The sequence below is a fragment of the Salvia splendens genome, chromosome 1, assembly GCF_004379255.2.
Source record: "Salvia splendens isolate huo1 chromosome 1, SspV2, whole genome shotgun sequence".
Lineage (NCBI taxonomy): Eukaryota > Viridiplantae > Streptophyta > Magnoliopsida > Lamiales > Lamiaceae > Salvia > Salvia splendens.
The window spans coordinates 13,988,636-14,010,708 of NC_056032.1; the positions used below are offsets into that span (position 1 = coordinate 13,988,636).

Consider the following 22,073-nt stretch of genomic DNA (forward strand, 5'->3'; position numbering starts at 1 on the left):
GGATCAAAAATTCGCTTTATCACAAATTTTGTTCTTCGATTTCCCACAGACGGCGCCAGTGATGATTCCGCGAATTTTTGATGATGATAAATGCTCGTAAAAATAAATTACGACACAGAGAATTTTACGTGGTTCGATTTACTGAGGTAAATCTACGTCCACGGGGAGAAATGGGGGCAGGTTTGTATTGCTTGATCTGCGAATTACAGCTTACAACACAGACTTGTTATATGATTATTTCTCTAGAGAGATTCTAACCCTTTTCTATCAGATCTAAGTTCTATTTATACATTGAACTAAGATCGTGGCTTACATCATCACTCTAGGTCGTGGAGGTCGTGTAGGTCATGGCCTAAGATCGTGGCCTGAGTTGACGCCACGTGGTAGTGGGTGTATTGGAAGTTGTGGAAATCCTGCATGGGTCCACTAACTCCTTGTTCGGTCGAATACTGAGACCGAACTGCTTTGGTTGCCGATCTGAGAGTAGAGCTTGATGCCGACCTGAGAGCAGAGCTTGATTGGTTGGCTTTTACCGAGCTGTAGGCTGAGGCCGAACTCTTTGGTAATGCCGAACTCCTCCGAACTCTTTGGTAATGCCGAACTCATACTCTTCCTTGGGCTTTGGGCTGATGGGCCGTCACTGCTGTTGGGCTTGTTTAGTTCGTACCCCATCAGCTGTAAAAAAGATAAAGAGAGAATAAAGTAAGAAAGAGGGTTATTTTTTGACAAAAATAAAAATAACTCAATTATCTTAAAAATTTTCAGAATAAAAAAATAATTTAATTAACATGGAACAACGGACGGAGTGTTACTACTTTTTAGCAAATATAAAAATGACCCAGTTATATTTAAAATTTTCAAAATAAAAAAATAATTCAATTAACATGAAACGGATAGAGTATTAAAGTAACACTTAATTGGACCATGCCTACAAGTTACCATCATGATTAACTAAGGCACTTTGAAAAAATGCATTGCAAATTCATCGGAAATATTATCCTCAAGTTTTTAATTAAATTCAAGAGAAAAAGCCAAGAATCTTTATTGATGAGAAATCAGGAAGATCAAATGAGCACAAAATAATTTGTGTACAAGTATTGATTACCTCAAAATTTAAGAAGTTGGGTGAAGAATTCACATTTCAATTCTTAAACCCTACCTCCACACACCACACTGCCAATTAAAATGAAAAAAAAAAAGGATCCCCTAAAAAAATTGAAATGTACCCAAAAACAAAAGAGAAAAAGGAAAAAAAAATGGCCACAAACAAACATGAATCACTCATTCGTCGCTTCTTTGCGATGAACTCCTCCAAAAGCCTGCGCCGTAGAAGCGGTCCCACATCCCATCATTATCCCAGTCAACGACGTCGTTTTCAATCCCCCAGTCCTCGTCGCCGCCGCGGAACACGAGCGAGTTCGATCTCAGCTGATTCGCCGCCGCCTCCTCCTCCGAATTCCGGCGCTTCTTCCTCAGCAGCATCTTTCGCTTCTTCTTCCTCCACAGACCCCTCGGGACGCGGAACACGGCGAGGATCAGGAGGTGCACCATTGTGCACGGGCAGCAGCAGCACACCGCCGCGCACTCCCCCGCCGTCTCCCCCACCCTGCTCGTCCGCTTGCTCCTTCTCACTCCGCAATCTCTCCACGTCTCCGACGAAGTCGTCAGCAGCGGCTGCCTCCGCGTTGCCCCCGCCGATTCCACTGCCGCGACTCTCGACATTAACGGAATAATTATCCACAAGGATTGATGCCGACTTTGCAATTAAAAGATGCAAATCTCAGATGACTGATTAAACTTGCTGAGAAAGTGAATAGAGAGATTGGAAATATGAATGTGAATTCCAAAGGGAGGAAACCAATTTATTTTTGACGCCGTGTTTTAATTTAATTTGGTCAGAACAACAATAATTTTATAAAATGGAGGTAGCCTGATTTATGCGGGTTAATTAATCATATTATTTCAGCTTTTATTCCGACGGTAACGCACCACTAAACATAATAAATACTCCACTTTAAATTATGAAATAAGATTGTACTACACCACTACCTACTAGTATGATAATTTCTTTATTTTTTCAAACATTTTCATTCATTAATATTAATGATGGTCGGACGTTAACTAACGTGTAGCCTAAATCGATGACGATGTATCGAGGGGTAGACCAATTAAATGAATATAAAGTTTTAAATAGTGTCACGTATTAAATTGATTTTGGAATTGAGTACTGTTTATTTCATGAAATAGCAAACCCAAATTTAACTTGCAAGTAATAATACAATGATAGTGACATATATCAATCAATACATCTAATTTTGGTGTTTTAGTTGACAAATGAATGAAGATCAGGTTTGGAGACTGAGTGCTAAACACGTCATTAATGACTGAATTTTAATAACGCCTTTTTATATTCAATTACGAGAGAATTCTTTTTTCCCAACTACTCTCTTCGTTCCATAGTAGTAGAGACATTTCTTTTTGGCACGGAGATTAAGAAAAATTGTGTTAAGTGAGTTAAGTAAAGGAGGAATAAAATAGGCAATGAAAAAGGTAGAGAGATGAAGAGAGAATAAAGTAACTGAGAATAAATGTGTTGACTTTTATTAAAAAATGAAATGACTGTACTATTATGAAACGTACCAAAATGGCAAAATGACTCTACTACTATAAAACGGAGGGAGTATTTAAACATGCCCATGGTTCACGAACTGGCGGTTCCGGTTCGGAACCGCCGGTTCCGGTTCGGTCGATGGCGGAACCGGAACCGAACCGTGAGGCTATTTCACGGTTCCGGTTCCGGTTCCGGTTCCGGTTCGAAAACCGGCGGTTCCGGTTCCGGTTCGGAACCGCCGGTTTTTCGGCGGTTTTGGCGGTTCCGGTTTTCGAACCGGCGGTTTCGCCGGTTCAATTATTATTATTTTTTAAAAAATTTTGAAATTTGGCTTTATACAATAAATCGGAACAAGACAATGCATAATTCAAGCACAAATAAGACGAATAAGGAGAAAATGAAATAAATTTTATTGATTTTGAGTTGTAACGGACAACGATACATTACAATTTACAATACATAAGTATACAATACAACAACATACAACAATATAATATAATTTACAAGTGTCGTCGCCTCGTGGGACTCGGAAGGTAAATAAAAAAAACATGAATTGGGGGGAAAAAGGAAAAATTGAAAAGGGCTTGGGATCAACTTAAACTTTCAAAGTTAAACTTTTCAAATTTAAGTTGAGTTGCCTACGTATCCACAATTTTATTGAGGAATCAAAGCCCACGTAGTTCTCTTACCTTAGGATCAACCATTTTTTCTTGCAAAATGTTGCCCATTTTCTAAGCAAACATATATCACCACGCCATATACACATTGCTGCATTTCTAATAGGGGCAATTTGATCTTCCAAAGCAATCAATGCATCTCGAACACACATAGTCAGAATATTATTCAAGCATGGAAAAAATTAGCACTAATAGATAGTTTGTTCTGATTTTTTCCATGATAGATGCTTGAATAATGTTCTGACTATGTGTGTTCGAGATGCATTGATTGCTTTGGAAGATCAAATTGCCCCTATTAGAAATGCAGCAATGTGTATATGGCGTGCTGATATGTGTTTGCTTAGAAAATGGGCAACATTTTGCATGAAAAAATGGTTGATTCCGAGAAGAATTGTACTTGAAGATCATTAAAATATATTCCCCATTTGATAAATATCTTATTGGTAAAAAAGTGGGTATCTTTGAGGCAGATGGTACTGGAACACAAATTTATATATGGAATCTGGATGATACTTCAAGATCATATATAAATTTGTGTTCCAGTACCATTTGCCCCAAAGATATCCACTTTTTCACCAATAAGATACTTATCAAATGGGGAATATATTTTAATGATCTTCAAGTACAACTTAGCCGCAACAACGATACATTACAATTACAAATAAAAAAACATGAAATGGGGGGAAAAAAAATAATTGAAAAGGGCTTGAGCTCAACTTAAACTTTCGAAGTTAAACTTTTCAAATTTAAGTTGAGGTGCCTACGTATCCACAATTTTATTGAGGAATCAAAGCCCACGTAGTTCTCTTACCTTGCTTACCTTTTTGGTCGGTTGTGCTCGCCGTTCACCGCCCCCCGTCGACTCATTGCTAATGTTGAGTGCCCTCGCTTCTGACCTCGTCATCGCCATCGGAAGAAAATTCTTCACCATCACTCTCTACACGGAAGTCGAAATCCGGCTCTTGTGCTCTCATGTCCGCCTTTGCCCAATCGTCAAGTAACATAGTGGCTTCCATGTTCTTGGCGGAGAGATTGCTCCTTTTGTCGTCTAGGACACAACCGCCGACACTAAAAGCTTGTTCAACGGCGACGGTGGAAGCGGGAACGGCGAATATCTCCTTAGCCATGATGGAGAGTATCGGAAACTCTTTGTCATGTGTTCCCCACCAATTTAGGACGTCAATTTGTTGAGTAGGAGGACCTGCATCTTGAAAAATAGAGCGCGATTCCAAATATATATCTAATTCACTAGTCGCTCTAGTCCAAATTGCCACATACATGCAATGCTCCAAAACGCGCACAGAAGTAGGATAATAAACACCGGATAACTCAACAGTGGCATTTTTGAAAGCGTGGAATAATCGAAATAAATCCATGCTGTGGTCCCAACAAGCGGGTGAATGTAAATGAAGATAGAGGGGGGTATTTATAGATAAAAATGGGGGGGGGAATGGAAGAATTCGAATTTGAAATTTGAAAAAAAAAATTGAAAAATCGGCAAAACCGGCGGTTTTTGGCGGAAAACCGCCGGAACCGTCGGTTTCAGGGCAAAACCGCCGGTTTCCGGGATGAAACCGCCGGTTCGGTCAACGAAACCGTCTGCAAAAGCTGCGTCATGTCACCTCGTTTCTCGCGCCGCAACCGGAACCCCCTGAACCGGCGGTTAACCGCCGGTTAACAGGCGGTTCACGACCGAAAAACTGCCGGAACCGGCCGGTTTTTTAGCTAAAAAGCTGCCGCCGGTCTGCCCCATCACATGCCTTGAAAAACGTGCCTGAACCGGCGGTTCAGCCGGTTAACCGCCGGTTCCGAACCGTCCGGAACCGCCGGTTCGGTGACGGTTCCGGTTCGAAATATCTTGAACCGGAACCGGACCGCGACCCGAATTCCGACGGTTCCGGTTCGGGAAAAAGGCCACGGTTCCGGTTCGGAACTGGAACCGGTGGGCATGTCTAGGAGTATTTAATGCCAGCCTAAACTTTTTTTATCTTTCTCTTATTGCTATTTTGCACAAGGTTGGGTCGGTACGGTATACTGTACCGAATATTTGGTATATCGAAACTATATATACTGAAAATTCGGTATGATTAATTTTTAATAGCATTACCTTATCGTTATTATGGTATACCGCATTTTTAAGAAATGTTAAGAAAAGTGGGTGGAAAAAAGTTATGGAATAGGGGTTACACTTGTATATATTAGTTTTAAATTAAATGTGAGTAAAATGAGTTAGTGGAAGGTGAAACCCTATTACCATTTATGGTAAAAGTGAACCAGGACTCCTATTCACGGATGGACTAAAATGGAAAAACGGGACTCCTATTCGCGGACGGAGGGAGTAATATCCTACCAAAAATTACGGTATACCAAAAAGCTGGTATTTTTTTGTATTTTTTGGTATGGTAAGTGCGGCATTTTGGTATTTCAGTAGTATTTTTTCCCACCCATTGGTTACATGAATATACGAGACACATACGATGTAAAAAACTAGTATAATTAATATGTGTAACACTCAATGCACTGGATAAATATTAATTTTACACTCCCTCCGTCTTACAATAATATGCATTATTTTCTTTTTAGTTCGTTCCATAAAAGTATGGACTTTTTAATTTTAGAAACTATTTTCTCTCTAAAGAGATGCGATCCAGGCTCCACTAACAATAATTTAATTACTTTTTCTTTCTACCTCTCTATTATTTTAACCATGATGCATTTAAATTTGTGTCAAATCAAAAGTGCATATACATAAAGAGTATTAATTTATCATTTTAGAATTTATATACAAAATAATATTAATAATGTGAGTAAACTAACAAATAATACAACACTAACATTATTTCTAATAATAAATTTGAAATTAAATTAAAATATGTATATCAAAAGTTTATAGTTAACAAAAATAAAGTATTACTATAAAACAACATTCACACAGATATAAAAGTGAATTTATTAATACAATAATTGTTCATTAATGAAAGAGAGAAAATGTAACTTATAATTTTGAAACTACTTTGAAAAAGTAACATAGCGTTGAAGGTCTTGGTTATTGCATTTGATCAAACAAAAATGACCCCTTTTTTATGTTTAATGGTAATTTGATACTTCGAATCTTATAACATGGTTGCAATAATTTAATAAATAGTGAGTGAGATAGCTCAAAATATGTTGTACTCCCTCCGTCCCGCACTACTCGCACTTATTTCCTTTTTGGGCGTCCCAAGTTACTTGCACTCTTTCCATTTTTAGTAAAAAATTTCACCTACAGCCCTCATTTTTGACTTTCCTATACACTTATTCCTTAATCTCCGAGCCGAAAAGGAAATGAGCGAGTAGCCCGGGACGGAGGGAGTATAATCCAGCCTGAGGCATTCATAGGCAGTTGATCCCAAATCTATATTGGAATGCACAAAATACAATCATAAACAACTTATTTAACTCTCTGACCCTCAGGCATGATGTATAGGTTGAGTTGTAAGCCCAAATACAAATGGTTGCAATAATTTAATAAATAGTGAGTGAGATAGCTCAAAATATGTTGTATAATCCAGCCTGAGGCATTCATAGGCAGTTGATCCCAAATCTATATTGGAATGCACAAAATACAATCATAAACTTATTTAACTCTCTGACCCTCGGGCATGATGTCTAGGTTGAGTTGTAAGCCCAAATACAAATGGGAAAAGAGGATCATAAGGGCATCAGTAGTGGGGCGCCCTAAGGCGCGCCCTAAGGCGCGCCCTATGGCGCGCCACGTCATCAGTTTTATCCTCCTTCCCCCCCACCTGCAGTGGGGCGCCCTAAGGCGCGCCTAGGTGATGTTGTTTTGTGTGTTAGGTTGAGAGAGAAAATAATATATTTATATTAATGTGAGAGGAAGCTTTTTCTAAACAAAGGAAATGTGACATCTTTTGTGGGACAAACTAAAAAGGAAAGTGTGACATTTATTATGGGATGGAGGGAGTACGACTCACCTACAGAGAGACCGATGGAGTACTACCTTTGACTTTTCATCCTATGGAGTACTACCTTTGACTTTTCATCCTAATCTATTCATAATAGAGTGATAGACTGATAGTACATTTTTTTAGTTTCTTATGAAATGAAATCCATCATTAATATTTGTACTTTTATTGCATAGGATAAAATTTGTCAAACTTTGGCAAAGGAAATCAATTAAGATTTAAGCTAAAGTAATTTGACTTTCAAATAATAATGTTCCTCGAAATCTAAATGAGTGAGATGATTAAAAAATGTCAAAACTACATTCTATTTTTTAAAAGTTGTAGTATGATAGCCTAGAATTGAAAAAAATTCATGATTATCAGTAGTAATTTTCATAAAAAAGAGTTTTTATTAATGGATGATACGAATTTTAATGCGAAATAGGAAAAAAAAATGAGAGATGAAGAGGGTAAATTGGAGAGAAAGAGAAAACATGAATAAAATTGATAGAGAAAAATAAAAAATGAGTAATGAATTGAGATTAATTTTTTATTTTTAGTACGAGACTAATTTAGGTGGACGGAAGGAAATGGAATGATGTGACTATTTTTATGAACGAATGGAGTCGGAAATATTGTACTCTTATGTTCCGTTAGTGGAACATATTAATTTTTGGATTATTACATTACATTAGGTCATTTAATTTTTTTTAATAAAATACAACACATTTCTATCTATGTTACTTTATTCTCTCACAGCCTTCCTACTTCATTATATCTCCTATTTTATTCTCACTATATGTAACTGAAGTGGTAGTCCTCTCACTCGACTCTAATATCGAATGACTAGACTCAGGAGTAAGCAAGTGTGCACATATGAGAATTAATGCTAAGCTCGGTCCAGACACAACGCTCCTTAAATCCACTGGATCACTGGGTCCAGGAACTCAAGAGAACTACAGTGTTTTTGTCGTTGGACACACTCGACTCCCCTTCAAAAATAAATCCCTCAACCCGAATACTATGAATTAGTATAGGGAAGTGGGGTCGATCCCACAGAGATGGATTCGCAAAGTAGTGCTAAGAGACTATGGAAACAAACGGCTGCTGCCACGCAAAGGGGTTGAGATTTTAACTATCACTAGATCTAGGCAAGAAATGTAAACGCTAGACCTAGGACACAGAAAACTTACTGGAATCAGACATCAAATCCGAAAGACACAATTACTCCCTAGACTAAGTAAACAATTACCTAATCTAGCTAAACAGAAAGCAACTAACAGTGGGGACCATGTTTCCAGAAATAGCAAGTACGGTAAATGCTGCAGACAACCAACCCATGCAATTTCCTAACCAACTCAGACGCGTAAATGCAGAAAACAGAGCATACTCCTGGATTCGAACAGAATATAGAAATTTGGACGCCGGAAACTTGCTACGAATCGGAAATACCCAGATCTACGTAAACTAGGCGAAATGAAATGAAAACACGTAAGCGCGACATAAAATTAAACACTCCTGCTCAGAATCACGTCGGACGCTTAATCCACTTTGGATCCAAGCAATCCAAACTCAACAATCAACAAAATCAACTCCATAACTCCGATTCTAACAGATCTGCTCCGATCACCGCCAAATTCCAACAATCACGAACAACTCCACAACATTAACCAGACAAAACCCCGATTCATTCACAAACCAGCTTCATTCTCCCATATTCAACCATTAACCTGCAATAATCTAGAAATCAACCAACTCCAACAATCCAACTCCAGAATTCAAGTAAACACAATCAAACAACAGGAACCATCACGATCGACGTAAACGAAAACGAAACTTGCATAAAAGTAAGAAATATCCAGAAACAAAAGAGGTCCGAGCTTCGAACAGCGAAGCTCGGCGAATTCAGCAGAAACGAAAGCGGAAAATAAATTGTTTCTTCGCCCTAAAGAAGGACGGTGTTACAACCAGATCGAAAATGTATGAAAGCTAGAGGCGAACCCCCTAGTGTGCCCTGAATTTCCCACCGAAAGAACCCAAGAGTGTGAAGAGAATGGACTAAGCTACAGGCTGTTAGCAAGGTCTCCACCCAGAAGATCCCTCCAGCTTGCATGCTTCTTCCTTTTATAGATGCGGACATAGCCTTCTAGAGTCTTCGTAGAAATCCCTATTCTACCCTTCAACTCCGAGGCTTCCTCCGTCAAGCAATTTCCTTCATAATGTCCACTTTTTCGCCAGTTTCCTAGGACCATGCAAGCGTCCTCTTCTTTTCCTGGATCTAGCGAAAACCTTCACACACCTGGCTTAAATCGTGCGTTAGACCCAGTAATTTCACGAAATAAAACCCCTAGACCGATGCATGAAATTAGCCTTATCAGTAACTTATCAAAAAATATTTATTTATTAATCTCCATGCCAAAAAAAATACACCAACCTAGTGAAATATGGAGGGATTAATTTATTAGTAATTTCTAAAAAAATATTAAGACTACGAATAATTTTATGGTAATTCGTCCAAAAAAGTAATAATAAATATTGCAGTGTACATTATTATTTTCCTAACAATATTATGATTCTAAGAAAAATACATATTGAGGATTAATTAATTGAATTATATGCGTGTGTATGATGATTGTAGTTGATTTTAACTTTTCTTAAAGATTGACCTATGTAATTAATATTAATCTTAAATGGGAAAAGCAGAAAAAATGTATTAAAAAATATTTTTTTTATATTTATCGGATTTATTAATTTAATGTGACATTTTTTTCAATTTGGTTTGTGTCACTAAAAGTGACACATTTCTTAATATACGCAATATTGTCTCTACTCTATTCTCTCTCTTATTTAATTATTTTCTTCTTTTATTTAGCAAAATAACACTACATAAAATTTCATGCCGAAAAATAAATGATTCATATTTAATGGGACAGAGAGTATTTACTATGTAGATTTAACATAACATAAAAAAATATTATTAATATCACTATATTACAATTTGCTGTATATTCCATATATTCATTTAGAGTCAATCTTTTGAGCATAGAAATTAAGGAGTAAATACTTAATAAATTAAATGGAATGAAAATAAAATAGATAAATAATGAGAGAATAAAATAAGAGAAATTAACTTTGTAGGATTTTGCCATAAAAAAAGACTCCGCTATAATGAGATGACCAAAAATAAATATAAATTAATACTAATGAGACAAAGAGAGTGTAATGAAAAATGCGGGACACATAAAAAATGACATATTATCATAATTTTAAGTCTAATAGTAACCTTAAAATTAATACTCCATCCTCCCATAAAAATAGTCTAATTTTCTATTTTGGTTCGTCCCTTTTTTCCCTTCTATGTGGCAGGCTCCATTCTTCACTGGAGGTGGGTAGGTACGGTATACCTTACCGAAACCATCATACTATATACCTTATCGTAAATTCGGTATGCAAAAAAATTATACATTTACCTTTCCAAAATTTTTCAGTATACCGAACTTCGGTATACCTTATTATCGGTAGGACAAAATTCCATACCGATATCATACCTCATTTCCGGTATACCGTACCGAAGTTCGGTATAATGTACTTTTGCATGACAATCTCAATTCTCTTGCTAGAGCTTTACCCTCTAGCTTTACCTTTATATGTGATAAGTCAAGATTAGAGCTTTCCCTTATTTGTCGAAGTTCATTACATTAATTCTACTACTCTGCATTATTATAAGTTCAAACAATCAAAAAATAGTAAATGTATGTTCTACTACTCCGCTAATTGACAATATTATTAGCATCTAGTACGTAGCCTTGTTGAAAACTTTTTTTTTCATATTTGTGTTAAAATTGGGAATTGAATTTGTGTACATAGATGGTATTATTCCCTTTTTGCTACTGACCTCGACTAGCGCTCGTTGCACGCCTTAATCAGCGTGTGTACATTGCGGCTCAACAGTTGGACTTTCACCTCAAGTACGACGATGCCACTGCTCTGCCAACCCCACAAGTAGTTTTGGAAGATAAATTGAACTTCCTGGATGAAATTTCCAAGAAGGCGAGGTCCGTGATTGAGGGGAGAGCCAACAAAGAAAACTGCAACCTACTTTGTGCGCAACTTGTTGTGTATGCCATCAAAGGCTTGGAAGACATACATGCCCACCACGCCGACATCAGCCCGCATATTATCGAACTACATTGGACATTTGATGATATCAAGTCAACAGCCGATGATGTCATAAGAGAGATCAGGAGAAAGAGGACGCTTCTTTCTTCATCGTTCACATTTTACTCCATTGGAGTCTTGTTCATAGGTTTCTACGTACCCAATTTTGTAGACTTGGTGATTCCTGTGGATCTAGATTTGCAACACTTGTTAGTAAAAACCGGGTTTTAAGTTGTACCCTTCCTTACTCCGATTTAGTGGGGGTTATTCACCGATGCAATTTAGAAGGATGAGGCTCATTCGGAAAGACTCTAACAACGACGACATGGATTAAGAAGACGGCAGCCCTGGTGTATAAGATCCTCGATGAAGACATACTAGTAGCCATCCCGCCGACCGATCGAGCCCCTGGGCCACTCATTTCCACCGCAGGTGCCGACTGGTCCCTCCGATCCCGCTGCCAGAGCACGTCCCTCCACTCCTGATGCCGGAGCCAGTCCCTCCACTCACGCTGCCTCTCCGCTGGTTCCTTCACTTCTGCTGCCGGAGTTGATCCCGCTGTTGGAGCCGACATGGTATAGAGTACTGTTTCAACTTGCTTGTAAGACTATTTGGATTGAATATGTATTTTATACATTACCGAAATCACCATACTGTATAACCTACCGAAAAATCGGTATGCGAAAAAATCATACTTTTACCTTACCAAAATTTTCGTTATACCAAACTTCGGTATACCTTATTTTCGGTATGACAAATTTCCATATCGATACCTTACCTCATTTTCGGTATACCTGACTTTCAACATCAATGAAAATATAATATTTGAGCTTTTAGAATATTCTTTATATTTTAAGTATAATTTAATAAGTATATTAAATGCTTCATCCGTCCCATTAAAAATGAACCGTTTTCCTCTTTCGATTATCCCATTAAAAATGAAACATTTCCTAAAATGGAAACAACTCTATCTCTACTTTTTCATCTCTCTTACTTTACTCTCTCTTCATTAACTCACAAAACAACACTACATAAAAATCCGTGCCGAATTCCAAATGTTGCATATTTAATGGGACTGGGGGAGTATAATTTATATATAATTATATTTATATTTCACAATAGATTTTATAATTTAAAAATATATAAAATATGTTTTATATATAATTATATTTATACTTTACGGTATATACCTTAATTTACAGTATATACCGAATTTCGGTATGTCGCGGTATACCGCAGTGAAAATTCATACTGTTACCTTGACGAAATCTTTCGGTAAGGTATCATACCGTACCGAAAATCATGGTATATCGAAAATTTGGTATTTTCGGTATTTTTTTGATACGATAAGGACGGTATTTCAGTATTTTTCCCCAACCCTATTCTCCACTAACAAAATACTTCAATTACCTTTTCTTTCTATCTATCTTTAACTTTACTAATTTTGCATTAAAACTCATGTCATTCTCAAAGTCCATATTTCATATTCCACTAACTTTTATATAGGCTAGAATGATGTTTGGTGCTACCTTGGGTTGGTTAGAACGCCTATTTATGTGGGTTGGAGGTCTCCAAAGTTGGGCACTTTGAAATTGATCAAACACGCTTTTTTGGATGGAGGTTTCGGAGATGCTTCTGGGGTGGTCTTATCCACAATGTTAGGGGAGATTTGCGGTATGGTATTATGGTTAATATTTGTGTATGTTCCATTTTGTTGGCCGATATATGGTGCATGCTTTTCATGGTTTTATGCTTGTAAATGTTTTAAGTATTCTGACTCGAGGTAGAGAGTGATAATTTCTTTGGAGTTTCTATGGTTCTATGTCTGATTTTAATTTAGTGGTGGTCCATCAAGTGTGCAAAGAAGAAAATTTTGTTGTTGAATTTATGTCAACTTATGCTTAGGTCATCTGTATCCCCGTCTCTTTAACTGTCTAATCTATTCACTATTCATGTGCCCTCACTATACTTTTCACCTCATCTCTTAACTAAGAGACAGCACATGCATCCCTCCATCTCTAAACCATCTCATCCCTTAACTATTCATTCAATTTCATTTTTTATTTTTATTTCCAACAAATTCAATTAATAAAATCACACTTCATTAAATAAAATAAAATTACAATTCAAAATCCTAAAAAAATAAAAAAAAACACATAATTAAAATCCTAAAAAAATTAAAATACATAATATAAAATACAATTTTATATAAATTATAAAAACTACTCTGCCGGCGAATCATCCCCCGAAGGAGGTGGCGGTGCACTCAAGCTACTTGGAGGCGGAATACCAATTTGTCTTGTCATATACTCAATTCCGGCAAGATGAGCTTGATATTGGGGAGGCATCATGCGGGAAGTGTCAGCCATCGTGGCGACCAAGTACATGGACATTAGGGTGTTCGAGCCCGAGCCCGCCTGGCTTGATTCGCCTCGGCCCCTCCTCCCTCTAGCCACCTTCGCCGCCTTGGTCCCTTACGGCCGACGGCGTGAGCCCCCTGCATCGGTGGTCGTGCCCTTAACCTCTTGTGAGGCGTTGTCTGACCCGCCCTCACTAGACGAGTATTGGCCACTCGCCGTGTGCTTCGTGCGTTTCGAGCTCGAGCCCGTGCTGGACTGGACACTGCCAGCCCACCTTTCAACGTCTTTGACCGACTCCCAAACATCGACATGTTTGAATTCTTTATTGTTGTCGTCTTTAAAGACTCGCAAAGTCGATCTTAGAATGTCGGCTCCACTGGCTCCGCTTTGGTAATTCGCCGCTTCATTCTTGTAGATCCCACAAAATTTTTTGACATCTCTGTCGACTCGGTCAAAATGACTGCGGAGCATCTTCAAGGTGCGGCGGCTGGCCCCCTTTGGCTTATTCTCGTAGTAGGCGTCGGTGACCTTTTCCCAAAAACACTTGCAGGTTTATTGATTCCCGACGATGGGATCGTACGAGGCACTGAGCCAAGCCTTGAACAGAGTCATCGTATCCTTGCGGCTGAATGGATGACGGCCTACATCCTCCTCCTCCTCCTCCTCGGCGTCGAATACGCGACCCCGGAGCTTCCAACGCCTCGTGCTCCTTCTGGAGTGGGTTCATCTGGAAAATTCTCCCTAATTTGGGATAATCCCTGCGATTGCCCATAACCCAGGGTGGAGGGACTAGAGTATGCATCCACATCAAAATATGGTGTTTGGTAAGCCGCCGGCGTCGACGAACCGGAACCGGAAGCACCAAGACATTGTACATGCCCCCTGTCGCCAAACGTGTTCAAGTCATAGCCGCCGGAGCCACTAGAGTTTCGGTCGCCGGACATTTTGACAGAAATTGGAGAGGAAAGAGAGATGATTTGAGAAGAATAGATGTGTGTTTGTGTGTAGAATGAGAATGAAAGAGGAGTATTTATTGAATAAATAAATAAAAAATTTACCGTTCAACCGTAATATTACCGTTTTTTAATTTTTTTTTTCTGAAAATTGAATTTATTTAAAAAAGTATTTATTGCGTCAGCATGACGACGCCCATTCGCGGGCCGGCGAGTCGGCGTCACACCTAGCGCCAGCGCTCGCCACGTGGCGCTGGCGCGCCAGCTCTCCCTCCGGGACGGGACAAGGGACGAGATGGAGGATTGCATCGCTGTCTCGATGCGGTCTCGGTCTCGAAGACAAGGGACGAGATGGAGGATTGCATCGCTGTCTCGATGCGATCTCGTCTCGAAGAGACGAGACCGAGACCGCATCGAGACGCGATACGAATGGCCTTATAGTTTTCAAAAGGCTTTCATGTTTTAGGCGTACCTCCTATGGGCTCAGCCATTGACTGTGGCATGATAGATTAGGTTTATGTGCATGAAAGGAATTGAGCTAAAATGAAATTAATATGGATTAGATAATTGTAATTGTGCTACAAATTAATTCGTTAGTCCAACAATACTTTGAGATGAGACCGTATCGAGACGCGATGCGGATGGCCTTATAGTTTTCAAAAGGCTTTCATGTTTTAGGCGTACCTCCTATGGGCTCAGCCATTGACTGTGGCATGATAGATTAGGTTTACGTGCATGAAAGGAATTGAGCTAGAATGATATTAATATGGATTAGATAATTGTAATTGTGCTACAAATTAATTCGTTAGTCCAACAATACTTTGAGACGAGACCGTATCGAGACGCGATGCGGATGGCCTTATAGTTTTCAAAAGGCTTTCATGTTTTAGGCGTACCTCCTATGGGCTCAGCCATTGACTATGGCATGATAGATTAGGTTTACGTGCATGAAAGGAATTGAGCTAGAATGAAATTAATATGGAATAGATAATTGTAACTGTGCTACAAATTAATTCGTTAGTCCAACAATCCTACATCTCTAAGAGGCTATTTATATACTTAGCCTTTTACCTACTTATACCTCTCCATGGTGGAGAACGTGAGAGAACAGAAATGTCACATCTGATTATAGAATACCTAAAATTCTTTAGGAGATTTTCTAGCTCTTTTCTGCAGAGCAATTGTACTAAGAATAGTTCATGCAACGAATTAGAATACATGTAGATCACGATAGTTGTGAATTCAACAATCTTATCAACATGCAGGAATCGAACAACTGACAAGTAAGATTCTTATTCGGGGGAGGATCCCCTGCTGTCCATGAAAGCACAGCATATGGTGCTGTGGACAAAACGCACAAATATAGGCATGAAACGCAGCCCTATTTCCTTTTCTCTACCTTTTTTTTAATATTTTCATTCTTATTTAACAGTTTTATATACGAAAAACATTGTAGAAATTCAATTATATATATATATTATGTTATCATTTCTGAAATAAAATGATGAACTCGAAATAATATAATATTGAATGATAAATATATTTCCTAATTACATATTGATGAAATCATCAATTAAATATAAAAATAAAATAATAAGGATAACATATTTTCGAGATAGTCATTTTATTACAAATTGATAATCATAGTTAATATTTTGATAATTAGATTTTACAATGTATTTTAGTATTCAAAATTATATAATAATGTTAATGTTAAATAAGAATGAAAATATTAAAAAAAAGTAGAGAAAAGGAAATGGGGCTGCGTTTCATGCCTATATTTGTGCGTTTTGTCCACAGCACCATATGCTGTGCTTTCATGGACAGTAGGGGATCCTCCGCCGCCTTATTCATTGTGTTAATGACGGGATTATCACACTAGACTCAAAGGTCTTGATAACTCGATCAAACAAAGATGCCCCTGTTTTTAAATCATGGTTGCAATAATTAAATAAATATTCAATATATAGCTCAAAATATGAAGGAAGAGTGACAATCCAGCATGAGGCATTTTCCTCTTCACAAATGTAACACACAAAATACAATCATTAACAAATTACTTAACTCTCTGATCCTCAGGCATTCCTAGGTGGAGTTGCAAGCCCAAATCCAAATGGAAAAAGAGGATCATAATGTGCATCTCCAACATTCATAGGAAGTTGATCCACAGATTTGAACCAATTCCTTGCAAGCTTTCCACTGAATCCATAGTCACCAAACAGCACATCAGCCACCCCTTGCCCTTCGCTGCCCGGCAGCCACGCCGCCACTAAAGCATCTATTTGGTTAACATAGGGCTCTATCACTACAGGCCTCCCGGAGACAACCACCACCACACATTTCATCGATCCACACACACTCTTTATGGTGCTTGGACCAGGGTCTGCTATGGTTAGGTTCATGCTGTCCCCAAACATCTCTGCATAGGGGACCTCCCCTACTACAACGATGGCATGGGAGAATCCTCCCCTCTTCACAAAGCTTGCATCTGGATTCTCCGAGAACACCACCTGTGTTGAAGGGTCTACCGTCTTCTTGATGGCAGCCAGGATTGTAGTTCCTGTAAACACAATTACATAGTTAGACCAACATATATATTTGTGTGTGTTTTGAAATCTCAATAGGTTTGTATTGTGCTTTGTGATCATTGCATCCCTAAACCTTAAACATAAACCCCAAATGACCTCACTTTAACAACTTACCTTCTGTGAGGTCGTTGCCATGAACACCCTGCCACTCAATAGTCCAGCCTCCACATTGGAATCCTAAGTTATCAGCATGAGAGCCGGCAACTAGAATTTTTGGTGCTTTCTTCGGAAGGGGAAGCAATGGACTCTTCGGGCCCTTGCCATTCTTCAACAAGACAAGTGTTTTTCTTACAGCTTCCCTTGCAAGCTCCCTATGTTCCTGTAATGATAAAAAAAACGCTTCACTAAAGGCAAAAATAGGAACTACTTTGGAGGTGTGATGAATATAAATGAGCTAATAAAAAACAAACCTGGCTTCCAAGATGTTTTGCTAGGGAGGGATCGGCTAGGGGATCCTCAAATAGGCCCATGACAAACTTCACCCTTAGTATTCTACGGACAGCATCATCGATCCTGGTCATGGGGATCGCATTGCTTTTCACAAGCGAGGTCAGACTGTTGATGAACTCTAGGAAATTCTCAGGTACCATAATCTGCAAAAGATCAAGAAACATGTAAGATTGGGTAGACTGTGTTTGAAATGGAGGGTTTTCTTCGTTTCATGGTTTGGATGTAAAACTAACCATGTCGATTCCAGCAAGAACACCGGCTTGAACAGAATAAGTGTAGTTCTGGTGAGGTGGACTCGTGATCCTATCAATGCCCTCCCAATCTGATATAACAAAGCCCTACAAAGAGCAATGGCAGTTGATGATTAGAAACCGTTTCATCATGATTCAAGGATAAGTTGATCAGATTCAAATGTTAGTACTTACCCGAAATTTCAGTTTGTCCTTGAGGTAGCCATTGATGAGATTGCCGTTAGCATGCATCTTCTTGCCATTCCAGCTCGAGTAAGAGACCATAACTGTGGAAACGCCTTTACTGACAGAATCATGGTAGGCAGGCATGTGGATGCTAAACAGTCCTTTAGAGTCAATGACGGTGTTGTTTTCGTCTAATCCCCTTGTCGTGCCTCCATCTCCCACGAAATGCTTTGCACAAGCTGCAACTTTTTCCCTATGAAAAGATGGTCAAGTTTGGTCAGTTCATTATTTCTTTTTTTAAATTTTGGCTCTACCTATTAAAATGATCCTACAAAAGCTTCTTGGTCAAATTTTCACAATAGGACATAATAATTTGTTCACTAAGTTCAACTGCTTCGACATCATGAGAGCCAGTTGTTTTCAAAGTGTGGATAGTGAATGATGAAAGAATTTCATACATCACATTCATTCAGCTACCGTAACTGATGCTAACAAACATTATTCAATTGATTAGAAAATGGGAAAAAGACAAAACAGCAGAAAATTATCAGGACAGACCATGTGAATTAGATCAAAGCAAAAACCTACTCCCAAACAGATTTTCTTCTAGGAAATATAAATAACAAATGCATTATTGATTAAAATACTATGAGAAAAGGAAACTTACTTTCCAGCAACAAATGGAACGCCCTTCTTAGAGTTAGCTGGGAGATCACCCTGCAAACCGGGGATGATCTCGGTCATGCTCTGAACAATCGTGTGATCATCGCTGTAGCTCTCATAGCAACGGCCCCATCTTGGATCCCGGCAGACCTATTAAGTTACAAATGGCCACACATCAAGAAACGCAAAGAAGTTATACAGAAACAGTGGAAAATAGAGGAGTGAAACTCGTTTACAGCTATGCAGGGTGCGAAGGCGTATTGAATTCCGGTGGCCCTAACTTCTAGTGCAGTAGCAGCTCCAATCCTCTTTACAAGTTGTTTATCCCTATTTGCAGTTACCAACAATTAGTGATGTAGAAAAAAATAAATCTTGAACTGTACAATAGTCTCAACGTCTTTTGTTTATCAAGACAGTTCAACATAGTTCAAAAATGGCATAGATCCAATCCTCATAACAGTACATTTGAGTCTTAATGAGTCAAATATGGCATAATCAAACAGTCAGATAAAAATATCACATTCCCTAGATTTAATTGCCATTTTTACTGAGATGAAAAGTATTTTGAACACATCAAACTTTTTGTAAATTCCTGCCAAAGATCAATTTAACTAAATTGAATTAAACTGTTTCAGATAAGAGTAAGATGATATTTCAACTAATGACACAATGAAGTGGGGAAAATTGAGTGGCAATAATTACTTTAATTGAAATTAGGCATAGCACGCTAGCTTTTTCCAAGAGACGCGCATAAATTGAAAGACATATTGAGCAAGTTATCCACCAAGACTTTTAACCAAAAACACACAATTTCACACACAAAGACAAAGCACTTGTATCTATCTATCTATGTATCTATATATGTATACCTGGTGACACCAAGGCCAACATTGTGAGGGAAAATGGTAGCTTTATAGACATTGTTGTTGCCATGAACAGCATCAATCCCATAAATCATAGGTATCCCCAGCCGAGTTGAAAGAGACCCCTTTTGAATATTATTCACCATTTCCATCCAATCTGCAGCAGAAGCCTTGGGCGCAGGAACACTTCCTCCACCACTCAACACACTCCCTGGACAACAAAAATTAAAAAAAAATTTAAAAAAAAGAACTCTTTTCAATGTTGTAAAAAAATGAGGCAAATAGAGATGGGATCTTGACGAATATAAAAATGCATCATTATACCTATGAAATACTGCTTCATAACATCAGGGGAGGCTACTTTCCTTTCAATTTGTGTCATTTGCCCAATCTTCTCTTCAAGAGTCATTCTATTCATCAAATCTTTGATTCTTGTATTTAAGGGCTGTTTGGGGTCTTTGTATTTGAGATACTCTGCTTCAGAAACAGCAGCCCACAAACAAAGAAGCACCAAAAACACCCTCATTTTGTTCATTCCCAAAGCTGCTGCTGCTGCTCCTGCTGCTTTCATTGAAACGAACAAGGGATTAAAACTCACATTAGCATATAAACAATACACTCACTAAAATTGCTACATAAGAACTACACTTACAAGAATGTGTGAGAGCTGAGCTATATTTCTAACGGAAGTGTATCTATGGCTGTATATATAGGGAAGGGTTTGGGGATGCGGGGATGGGTAGGGGAGTGGGTGGATTACTTTTGCAGATTCGGCACTCGCACGTTGTGGATAGAGAAAGATGTACTTGATGTAGTGCTAATAGCATCCACAACCCTGCTCTTGCCAGCGGCACGGTTGTGGGCCCGGGCGGTACTATTCATGTCTGCTCTCTGTCAAGAGCACAACACCCACAACTGTGCTCTTCCGCAAGGACGAGCACAATTAATTTAAAATTCAATTAAACAATAACATTTCCATAATATTAAAATTCATTTAAAAACCACAATAAATATTACAAATGACAAATAAAATTAAACATTACATAATTAAAATCCTAAAAATGAAAAATTACATAATTAAAATCCTAAAAATTAAAAATTACATAATTAAAATCCTAAAAATTAAAAAAACCGCTACTCGTTGCCGAATTTCGCCCACATGTGGTTGATTAGGTCTTCTTGTAGTTGATTGTGGATTCGAGTATCGCGCATTGTGTGTCTTGTCTCGATCCTCTGGCCAACCGTCGTATGCTCGCCTCGGCGTGGGGGAGACCTCGCTGTTGAGCTTCCGGCTTCGTCCTCGTCGTAGAAGCTAGCCGCCCTCGGCCCTTCGTCGGCTATAATCATGTTGTGTAATATAATACACGTGAACATGATTTCGGCGATATTATTCACGTACCACAGCCGAGCCGGGGCCTTCACAATGTTGAATCGAGCTTGAAGGACCCCGAAGGCTCTTTCGACGTCCTTCTGCGCTGACTCTTGACGCTGCGCAAAAAGAACTCGTGCGGGTTGTGGAGCGTCTTCACGAACGTCGACCACCGTGGGTAGATACCATCGGCGAGATAATAACCCATGCGGTATGTATTTCCGTTGATGGTGAAGTCGATCGCCGGTGCTACACCATTCATCACATCATTGAAGAGTGGTGAAGAATAGAGCACGTTCAAGTCGTTGTTGATCCGGCAACGCCGAAATATGCATGACAAATCCATAGGCGATAGTCGGCGACCGCCTCAAGGATAAGTGTTGGGCCGCCGCCTTTGTGACCGCTTAAGTGTTGCCCCTCCAAGCAGTCGGGCAATTCTTCCACCTCCAATGCATGCAGTCAATGCTACCAAGCATTCCGGGAAAGCCATGGACTGATTCGTGAAGACGAAGCAACCGTTGGCAATCATCGGTGGTGGGTGCCCGAAGGAATTCATCCCCAAAAGCAGAACGAACGCCCTCGCAAAAATTCTTTAAACAAAGGATTCCAGTGGACTCACCGATATGCAAATACTCGTCGAAGATGTCGGCCGTTTGCCCAGTAGCGAGTTGTCGGATGGCACAAGTACACTTCTGCAACGCCGTGATACTTTGCCGGTCGGCTGCATCTACACCTGTTTGAAAGTATTCAACACGTGCGGACAATGTGTTGACAATTCGCATGAACAAGCGCTTTGACATGCGAAAACGGCGCCTGAAGTAATCTGCCGGAAACCGCGGATGGTCAGCAAAGTAGTCGGCAACGAGCCTTTCGTGGGCTCCCTCCCGGTCACGATGGATGTAGCGGCGATTTGATCTAGTGCGTTGAGGAGGATGAGCGGGGGTATTCGCCGCGACATGTGCTTCGTAAGCGGCACGATGTTGTTCGTAGTATTCTTGTTCTTCGCGCTCCGCTTCCGCCA

The 22,073-nt window shown here is 39.1% G+C and overlaps 2 protein-coding genes across 2 annotated transcripts; both read right to left on the reverse strand.

Moving 5' to 3' along the window:
- Positions 1-1,281: 1,281 nt before the first annotated feature.
- Positions 1,282-1,722, reverse strand: LOC121800600. Its single transcript, XM_042200154.1, has one exon. The coding sequence runs from the start codon at positions 1,720-1,722 to the stop codon at positions 1,282-1,284; it is 441 nt and encodes a 146-aa protein (XP_042056088.1).
- A 14,928-nt stretch (positions 1,723-16,650) lies between these two features.
- Positions 16,651-20,458, reverse strand: LOC121743403 (beta-glucosidase BoGH3B-like). The gene is made up of 10 exons (XM_042136706.1): positions 20,336-20,458; positions 20,008-20,244; positions 19,690-19,894; positions 19,057-19,147; positions 18,825-18,970; positions 18,167-18,410; positions 17,975-18,079; positions 17,702-17,884; positions 17,406-17,610; positions 16,651-17,263 (listed from the first exon to the last, which is right to left on the reverse strand). The coding sequence occupies exons 2-10, from the start codon at positions 20,216-20,218 to the stop codon at positions 16,779-16,781; spliced, it is 1,875 nt and encodes a 624-aa protein (XP_041992640.1). The 5' UTR covers positions 20,219-20,244; positions 20,336-20,458; the 3' UTR covers positions 16,651-16,778.
- Between the last annotated feature and the right edge of the window lie 1,615 nt (positions 20,459-22,073).